The sequence below is a fragment of the Pholis gunnellus genome, assembly GCF_910591455.1.
Source record: "Pholis gunnellus genome assembly, chromosome: 6".
Taxonomy (NCBI): domain Eukaryota; kingdom Metazoa; phylum Chordata; class Actinopteri; order Perciformes; family Pholidae; genus Pholis; species Pholis gunnellus.
Window position 1 is genome coordinate 11,102,912 of NC_136532.1, and position 9,751 is coordinate 11,112,662.

The 9,751-nt window shown below is 39.3% G+C and overlaps 2 protein-coding genes across 4 annotated transcripts; one reads left to right on the forward strand and one right to left on the reverse strand.

The window, feature by feature from the left end:
- The first annotated feature begins 11 nt into the window (after positions 1–11).
- On the forward strand, positions 12–2,481 carry LOC306696865 (uncharacterized protein). Its single transcript, XM_079160584.1, has 5 exons — positions 12–169; positions 256–446; positions 1,223–1,352; positions 1,492–1,625; positions 1,732–2,481. The coding sequence occupies exons 2-5, from the start codon at positions 327–329 to the stop codon at positions 2,461–2,463; spliced, it is 1,116 nt and encodes a 371-aa protein (XP_079016710.1). The 5' UTR covers positions 12–169; positions 256–326; the 3' UTR covers positions 2,464–2,481.
- Positions 2,482–2,958: 477 nt separating this feature from the next.
- Positions 2,959–9,229, reverse strand: rsrc2 (arginine/serine-rich coiled-coil 2). 3 transcript variants are annotated; one of them, XM_079160466.1, is made up of 10 exons: positions 9,117–9,229; positions 7,667–7,811; positions 7,309–7,349; positions 5,789–5,952; positions 5,363–5,488; positions 5,178–5,225; positions 4,381–4,460; positions 4,028–4,293; positions 3,798–3,887; positions 2,959–3,686 (listed from the first exon to the last, which is right to left on the reverse strand). In XM_079160466.1, exons 1-10 carry the CDS (start codon positions 9,120–9,122, stop codon positions 3,501–3,503), a joined length of 1,152 nt encoding a protein of 383 aa, XP_079016592.1. In that variant the 5' UTR covers positions 9,123–9,229; the 3' UTR covers positions 2,959–3,500. The 3 variants fall into 3 exon arrangements, with proteins under 3 accessions (XP_079016592.1, XP_079016590.1, XP_079016591.1); XM_079160464.1 differs by having other exon boundaries at positions 5,109–5,225; XM_079160465.1 differs by having other exon boundaries at positions 2,959–3,682; positions 3,794–3,887; positions 5,109–5,225.
- Between the last annotated feature and the right edge of the window lie 522 nt (positions 9,230–9,751).

Sequence of the window (9,751 nt, forward strand, 5' to 3'; positions counted from 1 at the left end):
AGATCTCAGATTACAAAAAATGAAACAAGCGATAGGACAAAATGCCCAATCTTTTATGAAATATGTATAGCTAAATCTATAAATTGCAAATAAACCACGACAACACAGTTCATAGAGGATCCCCTTTTTTTTATAGCGGCTTGCTTTGTCCTTAAAACATCGCTGAGGGGTAAAAACTCTTTTGACATTTTGGTTTGTTGAGTCATTTTCTTTTCTTTATTTGCAGCCGATTGACTTATTTACTTTCGTTTAAAGTATTCTTGTGAAAGATTCGGATTACTACTGAACAATTGTGACCGAGTGAGAAGGTTCATTTGCATCCAGCAATGTCAAGTTGCCCAACTATCCACTTAACTTTACCGCAGTGGGACGGGGGTTCACGGAGGATCCGCTATATTTACTTGGTGAACCTGACCTCGTTCAGTCTGACGGAGTGTTCTAACGAGGTGAGTGAGGCTGAAAGATATTCCATCAACGACAACGGTAGACTTGTTTCTGTAATGATATTTCCCATAGCACCTGGTGTCAGATGATGATGATCGACATAGCACCCTCTAGCAGCTAAAGGGTGCTACAGCGGTCATCGTCATCTTTTATTAATCTGTTAATAATCCGTAGTGAAGCGAGTGCGAGATCACGTGACAATCACAAATAGTTAAAACGGATAAAAACATACTATTTACATTTTCTAAGGATTAAACAAAAAAGGGCAATTCGCTTTTAAATGCTTTGAAAAGAAGGGGGTCTTATAAATCTATATTTGAGTAAATATTTTGCAGCCTCAAATTGTTTACAAGATATTCAACCTTTGTTTCTTTATAATGTATGCGAGACTTGACTTTGTATCTTTACAGGGTTTGCACAAAGGCAATACAGAAGTTCATAGATATGAGATATGATTTTACAGATCATTACAGTTATCTGGGGGGGGGGGGGCGATTCTGAGCAGGACTGTCTCATCTTAAAGGAGCCTAATATCAGTCAAATCCATCATTAACTTGTGTATTGTGCGTTTCATCTCTTTTATGGCAAATTACTTACACCCAAAATGAGTAGGGGATGGAGAAAGTCTGTAACCATAACTATAAATGCGTGATTGCATATGAGTTGTTGGATTATTTACACAATATTCTAGGCCCTATATACAAACATATCAATATTTGAAAAGTGTAATATCAATACCAGTATATCACAGCATGTATCATCTCTGTTTCTTTTTCAGAGTCCAGTGGTTCCTCTTTATTTAGGAGCTGATGTCTTCTCCAACACGGATATCCGCACAGAGAACCATCCCAGATACCACGCAAAGTTTGCCAAGAAAGGATTCGCAACAAAAATAAATTTTGCCTCAGGTAAAAATATGCAAGAGAAAATAGTACCACAAGCCTTAACAATGATTTCACTTACACACACACACACACACACACACACACACACACACACACACACACACACACACACACTAAAAGTTAACAAAGTTTCCTGTTGCAGCATTCAGGTTCCATGGGTTGAAGGTACATACTGCAAATAACAGCCTCTGGTTCTACAGCGTTCAAGGACTTTTCAGAGTAGCCTTTGAGATGTACAGTAAGCAAGAGCAGCTCGCTGTGTTAGAGAACTTCCAGGTGCAGTACAGTCAACATTATGCACGTCTTTATATTATACATCTGCTTTGTTTTAAATATACCCTAATATATCTTTTTGGATGTTTTACTGTCTTTCCTTTTGTAGGATGTTTGGAAATCGCAGATAAATGAAAGCCCCCTGAAAATGAGTTACAGCCTCAATGTGCAGCTTGAAATGCCACAACCTCAGCATCGCCATGTTGGCATGGAGTCAGTGGATGTGCATTGCAGTGACACAGGCGATACATCAGAAGATCACGATTATTGTTCTATTCGCAAACAGAGCTTGCAGGCTGAGCAAAGCCAACACGTTCTCTCCACAGTGAGACAGAAATTGCACCGCTTGGATGACAAACTCTCCGCTAAGACTCAAAGCAACACAGAACAGCTGGAGACCATCTTGATGCTTTTGGAGAACATTGATCGGTACATAACTGGGAATGTAGAAGAAAAGGATGTAACAGAAACTGTGTTAGCCCTGCTGAAGGCCAAAGACTGGGGCTGTGCGTATTCAAGTTCGTTGCTTTGTGGTATCGGACGATGGCTAGGGCAACAGTTTCATGCAGCCAACAGCGGCATCAGCCAGAAGGTGGAGGGCTTTAAAGTGCAGCATATTGAACGAATTAGTGACTTGCCACCTGCAGAAGAGCTAGCCGCAGAGCTTTTCCCAGAAGCCATGCAAACACTGCTGCTTCACTGGATGGGCCTAAGTGATGAGTCCACTGTGGAGAAGAGACACAGCGAGTACCCAATCCTGCTCCTTATCCTCGAGTTTGCCAACCACAACCTCATCACTGGTGTGGCTCATGTGCTGTACTCCAGCCTCATATGTAAATAGAAGTGGGTTTCCAATTAGGTGTCGACACAAAGCCCTGAAATTGATCAATTTCCAGTATTATAATAAAAATGTATGTATGTGAACTTGTCTTTTTTTGCTTTGGACTGGATTTCTATCAGCTTTGGTAAAAACTAGGGCTAGGTGACAATTCAAGATTGTTAGACTTTCGGTGAAATCATATTGCCATAACATAATTTCATGTTTTTAGCAAAGTTATCAATTGCAAGCAGATTGTTTGACAAGTGACACTTTGTTTAGATTGAGTTATTTTTCCTAAACACAGTTCATATAACTTTACATCAATTTCATTCCATATGATTTAGCCTTAGTTATATTGCTTTATGAATGGAATTTGGACATTCATTTTTAAATTTGATATGAATTTATAATTTTCTCATTAACACCCAGCCCTGGTAACATTAAAGTTCATTTGACCAGAAATGTAATATACAGATATCACATAAATACAAATAATGGGAGGTGATGTACGAAAAATATTATTCAACACAAAACTAATTTATTTCAAGAACATTTGAAGAATGTGATTTCTCTTGTCAAGCACATCTTCATCCACAGCAATCCAGAAGACAACATGTATTATAACCCACAGTTTTGTTTTTTCCCCAGGTGAAATGAATCTGTGGAATTATGATAATGCTAAATTGACTTCCGATGCATGAATGTAAACAGTGTGCACTTGAACCACATTATATTCAGTTTATGTTGAAACAATCACATATCAATATATATTCGGGTTTTAAAAAAAAGCTAACACATTATTCAAAACAAATATCTAATTTTAACCAGTATCAACCAGTCAAACTGATGCGTCCTTTTGAAAAGATTACAGTACAGATTCATAAATACTGAGACAAACTCAGCATCTGGCTATTTACATTATAATGTTCCACTATGTGAGATGTTTGTCTATAAATAAATTACAGATTCAGAGCAACATCCGTGCAAGCTTGAGGGCTAGCGATGAATTGGTGGTCCTATACGATCAGATGAGTAGCAAAGACGGCCAATGTTTGGCACTAGATGGAATCCATTCCACGTGAGAATGAGGTGGTGAAACCCAGGCCCATCCCCCTCTGGGTGTGTGTCTGAGACCGAGCCATCTCGTACTGAACGTCAAGGTTCCTAAACATCTCCTCCTGCTTTTGAAGAGTCTTCAAGCCCTCCTCATTAAGTGGTTTGGCAACTTCAACTTCATCCTCTCCCTGTAAAAAAAAAACAAATTCAATTAACTCCAAGACGTTCAGATTAGAAAGCTGTAAGTGGTTGGCAGTAGTAAATACCCATCGGTTAAATAAAATTACAATTATACTTGCCTTAATACCCATTAGTTTGCGGAATTTAACATTTTGGTTCTTGTTTCCAAAGTTCAGCTTCTCCCACAACTCAGCTGTCTGCGACTTGTCCTTAAAAATGGAAATAAGCGTCATGTAATAATAAATCTATACAAATAGAAATATATATTTTTAAACAACGTGAGAAGGAAACGCTGGGCATGCATAAAACTGCTAGATAAATAAGAAATAACAGCTACATTCAATCTTACCCCCTCCTTCTTTCCCTGCCAAAGCATTTTCCTCTTCTTCTCCTGCTCTGCGAACTTCATGGGGTTTACAGCGGACGGGTTGTAGTAGCTGGGTACAGCGATACCCGTCTCTGCCAGTGTTTTTGCTTGAAGGGCTGCCATCTGCGCTGCCATGGCTATCTGAGGCGTGACCTGGGTCCCAGAGGCCAGGAGGGCTGCCACATTTAGGGCAGGGCTTGAGGTGGCCACTGCAGCTGCAGCTGCGACTGCCGCGACAGGGGCAGTCACTGGAAACAAAACACACACACAGACCAAAATGGTAAGTAACTGAATCTGGACTCAAATGATCAAGGTTTTAAATAAGCCCTTCTCACCTGCAACAATCTCCTCCTGTTGCTGTTTCTCCAACAGTTCCTTCTCCTTCTGCTCTTGTAGTTTCTTCGCTCTCTCCAGCCTGGAAAAAGAGAAGATGACGTTACTCATATGGTTTAAAAGCCTATTGTTCCCACTGCTGTTTACCTAAAAGTGATAATATTACGTGTGAGCATAAAAACCATAGCATCCACATGTTGGAGACATCAGCCAGACTTTGTATTTGTCTTTTTTTGAGCATTTTTGCTTTTATGTAAAAAGGGGACAGTAGAGATTCGAAAGGAAATGATGGTAGAGAAAGGAGGGGTTACATGCAACAAAGGTCCCCGGCCAGACATTAAAATGACATGAGCAGTGTCTGAAGAGACCCAGACCACCAGGACACCCCCACCTATCAATATTTTATGATTCTTTGTTTTCCTACCAACGTGGTTTAATGAACAACAATGCTCTCTGGCAAGTGCAACATGGATGAGAAGTCAGATTACCGGTTCCATTAATGCTACCTAATCTGTGCTTTGCCTGCTAGCTATATCATATTCTTAAACTGTCAGGCATTAGTAGGGCAGTAAACGTTTTCAGCGTCTGTATGATTAATTCATTCTTTTTTTTTAAGCTTTGTAGCTGCTATTACACAGATGCAAGAAGCACCTCTACCATTTCTTGGATTTGGCCAGAGCATAACGACCAACCATCTATATTGTAAATGCCCTATAAACTGTTGCCTTGCCTTCTGGCCAGGGCCTCTTGTGCATCCATAGCTGCGTTTCGGCCCCGGAAGGCAGGTGGATTAACAGACCTGCTTCGACTCTTTCTGCGCACTTTCTCACTCCTTTTCTTTCGCTCCCTGATGGAACAACCAAAAAAAATGAAATAAAATCAATGAACATACTGTTAATAACAAGTAGAATGATAAGCATGCAGGACAAGAGTTCAAAAATACTTAATCCCCACAAGATATAACGATAATTAGTTTAAGCTCACCTGCTCTTACTGCGACTTCTGCTATGATGACGGTGTTTGGTCCTTGAACCCGAGCGAGACCGAGCTTTCTTCTTCCTGTCCCGGCTGCGCGATCGCCGTTTGTCCTTACTTTTGCTGTGAGGCCGTCTGAAAGCAATAAGAGCCATCAACTCAAATCAGAGAAATTACTGGCATGACTCATAGTGCTGCCATACATGTATCCTTGATTACTGTTAAGAACAGATGATCTACTGTGTATCAAAAATGTTGAGCGGTATTTAACGAGACCAGGACTTCTACAACAGAAATGATGAGAATTTTTGGGCTTTCAATAATCCCAAAGATTAATCCAGAAACTATAACATACCAATGAATTTCCTTCTGAGTTATTAAACAAGTTGAATCCGCTGAACATGTGTCTTTATGCAGTTTATTGACCAGACTAACCTCTCTCGGGAGTGTGACCTGGACAAGCTCCGGCCCTTTGAGGGTCTCCTGTCTTTGCGTCTGGATCGCTCCTCTCCGTTCTCTGATGAAAGTCTCTCTGGCTCTTGCTGCTCGTCTGTTTTTCTGTGTGATTTTGATGGCTTCTCAGAGTCCCTCTTTCGTGCCTGTTTTAAGAAGAAGTTGTCTCTTTCAGGAAAATAGTGCAACAAAAAGAGTTAGTACCATGGCTTATGGCAGACGGTATGTAATCAATTTTGACAAGTTGTCAAAAAAACCTCGTCATTTAAAATCCACTTCCATACAAATTCTGTGAGCATGATGGACTAATTTCAATACACTAATTTCAATGGAATTGAAAACTCTGTTCAGACTGCACCGTGGCCCAAATGTAGCACTGGAAGCACATCAGCATACTTGATGTTGATGTACCTGCATGATTCTTGCACTTTTTGTACCCACAATGCATTGTCACTTTGGATGTAAATGTAAGATAATAATGTAATTAATCAAACTAGAATGTTTGGACCGTCTCTCATCTTGTAATAGTGTGCATGCAAACCGTACGATCGGATTCTCTGGAGAAAAAAATTGTGGTTTGTCAGTTCAGCAACGACAATTCAATGTTACCAAAATGCTTTGAATATTAAATCACTGAAAGGCGAAAGTAGGGATGGGCATCCGACTTACTTCTTACAGCTTCTTTACTTACGGCATACAAAACAGGAGAAAACACTTCCTAAATAAAAAATTATGCATTTCTACAATGCCTTTTTTTTGTCAGAATTGATGCACTATGTACCATTTTATGTCAAATTCTCTTCATAACAGAGTTGCACCAACTGTATCTCATGTGAACATAGTTTGGAACGGTATAGTATGTGGCATACCACTAAAGAGGGAGGCCGACGTTGTTACTCTTTTTCCAGACTAATTAGTCTGACATAATTACACAGAAATTGAATAAACGCCATTTGGATAAATGAAAGGAACAATTTGTTTAATTATGCCCATCCCTAGCTGAAAGAGATGCAAGAGTTAATTCAATTTGTTCTATAAATAGTGTGAGACAAATAGGAGTTTGAATGGCAGATAGTTACCTGTCCCAGTAGTAGACATATTATTTTGCTATGTCAGCAGGGTCTTCTGTTCAGTCTCTTCGTGCATTAGCACGCTGAGTATGATTTATTATAGAAATGTTATCATGTGATCTACACACAGTATTTAACAAAAAAAAAAAATCTACTCTTCACCATTTAATATGGTAACAAACAATGATAGATATCCAAGGATAAAAACGTCCTTTGAGACATGTCAACATGGGGAAGGTAAAAAAAAAGGACCCTTTCCATGTGAGTGAGCCCATCTCAATCTATTTATTTTGTTCTTAAATTTGGTTACTGTAACAAATTAAACCTTATAAAACATACTCACCTCAACCTAAAATTAACGAGGAATACAATTTAAGCGTTCAAAATAACATAAAATGCGTTTCTAGTCATAGAAATGAATTCATCAATTACCTCTTTACTCCTGCTGCGACTCCGTCTGTATTTTCTGTCACCTGGAAACAGCAGAGAGCAGCGTGCTGACAAATAAGACTTGTAAAACAAAACGAGGTTGAGAAGAGCACATTTGGACAAACACACAGTAAAGCTACTGCATATAGTACTTTATACAGTTAGTAGACAAGATTATGCAGTAGTTCCTGTTGGGGAATTTACTTTCTATTTTTGTTGCTGCTAATTCTGTGGTCAGCTGTTTTCGTCTGACAAATTCTACAGATGGATCTCATGAGTATACTGAGAACAAATTTCCGACCATGGCCCCAATTATTCTGGCATTTTCAGCACTGCCTGGGTACTGTTACTGAATACTAACGTTTTCGGTCTTTGGAGCGTGACCGTGACCGTGAATGGTGGTGTTTGGCGCTCCTGGGAGATCTGGATGACTCCATGCTGTGTTTTTTTCTGTGATGAACTGGGGAGCCTGTTCTGGTCATATCGACTGAGTCACTGTCGCTTCCCTGGAAGAAATGGATACAAGGTAAACACATTCAGCGTTATGTTGGTAAACCCCCCCCCCCCCCCCCCCCCGATTTGTGCAGGACCTAAAAGCACTCCGTCTTTATGCTCAAGTAATGATGTCCTTGTTGTGTACTAGTGATGTCCCGTTACTGGAATTTCTGACTTGATACAATAACTTGAAAAATATTGATATACGATTCCATGGGGGAAAATGGACAAGATTGAGGGCATAACATTTTGGATTTAAAAATATATATAAATGGCAGTATTTGTATCAACTCGCTGTCAGAGAGAAGAGAGAGCAGAAAGTGCAGATGGTACTAATATGTATGTATCAATACTGAAAATGTTAAACTGTTACAAATATTCAGTATCGTTATATATCAATACTTTGATATTTTTAACAAAGCTATTGTATACACTCCCAAAGGTTGACATTAGCCCATTAGAAAACCTTGAAACACAACTACATTTACAACAACAGCAGTGTATGAGATAACTTTAAAGTTTAAACCAAAACAAATTGTGTTGCACAGGGCCATATAGGATATGTGTTTTAATGTCCCTGCATACATTTTATAATCCTTGTATCATTTTGCTCATTCTTACAATTGCAAATAAAACACACTCACAATGACAATTGTGATAGTTAGTTAACATACATACCAATTTCAAAAGTTTTCGTAAGAATGGGTTCAAGTACTATATTCCCCGTCTTCTTAAGTACACTTTACCCGTGGTGTACATGTAACATCCTTGATTAATGGTACTTGTTTAACTTAAATCAAAAGATGCCCAGTCAGATGGGAATAATATAATTTAGTCAGGTTAAAGTGTCCCGGAAGTTAACGTTACCATACATACTAATATAAACAGCGCTTTCAAATGTGCCATCAATAGCACGACCGTTACCGTGGTCAACTAAATAAATAATAACGTTAGCGATACATTATGCTAAAAAGCTGCTAGCTGACGTTACTGGTGATGTAATGAAACCGTTTTCTTGGCTAAAAATACGACATCCACTTGATTTGAGTGTCATGACATTGCTTTTTCGGTGCATTCAAACAAAAACAAGCCAGTCAGCCAACATGCTATCTGCATTAGCTAAATCCCACTACGTTCGCCATTCATGCATCAGTCAGAGAGCAGACTTAGCGTTAGCTGGGTCGCTAAGCTAACTAACGCTAACCGCCATCTTAAAGAAAGCGTATTTCTAGATGTAATCGTAAACCTATACTAACGTTACTTAGATCTTCCTGCATGTATGTGGGTCTTGATTACCGTTGTGTAATGGTACTTACCGACATAATCCTGGAGCGCACTGTGAGTTATATGTAACACTGTTTTGTTGACCGTGAATACGAACACAGAGAGGTACTTTGCTGCTACGCTGCCGTTGTCTTGCTCTGACAATTTGACCCAGGTTGCCAGGTTTGACCTGTTCTATCCCACACATTCAGGCAAATGCTAACAGAGTTGGGTATCCCACATCGAGTTTAAGTGGACCAAAGAACAAAATGGGGCGCAGCAAATATCTAGAAATATATTAGGTAATTCAATTTTAACTAAGTGAATTCAATGATGTGCAATTAAATAACAATTGGGAGATATTCAGTGTTTACCATTGTGAGTGGGTTTTGAGGGCTGATAAACTGAGAAATAGTGCTGGCATTATTTTCCTTTTAAAACTAAAAATACATATAAGTCACTGATGAATGATCTCATTTTGTAATCACTGAAAATGTAGCAGTAAAGTCACATCACTTCGCTTAATAGACCGAAAATTATCCAACCTGGCAACGCCACAAAGCTCTCCGGATGTTCCTGAAATGCCCCGCCCCTCTGTTTAAAACACTTAGATTTTCCCGAAATTCAGCCTGTCAGGCGGCACTTTCTCTCAGACTGTGTACAGCCCAAACAAGCTTCGTCAATTAAA

Coding starts and splice junctions, on each gene's coding strand:
- LOC306696865 (XM_079160584.1), top strand. CDS start 327: ATGTCAAGTTGCCCAACTATCCACTTAACTTTACCGCAGTGGGACGGG. Junction 1,353..1,491: donor AAAAATAAATTTTGCCTCAG/GTAAAAATATGC, acceptor TTCCTGTTGCAG/CATTCAGGTTCCATGGGTTG. Junction 1,626..1,731: donor CTGTGTTAGAGAACTTCCAG/GTGCAGTACAGT, acceptor TTCCTTTTGTAG/GATGTTTGGAAATCGCAGAT.
- rsrc2 (XM_079160464.1), bottom strand. Junction 7,350..7,666: donor ACGCTCCAAAGACCGAAAAC/GTTAGTATTCAG, acceptor TGCTGTTTCCAG/GTGACAGAAAATACAGACGG. Junction 5,489..5,788: donor AGGTCACACTCCCGAGAGAG/GTTAGTCTGGTC, acceptor TATTGCTTTCAG/ACGGCCTCACAGCAAAAGTA.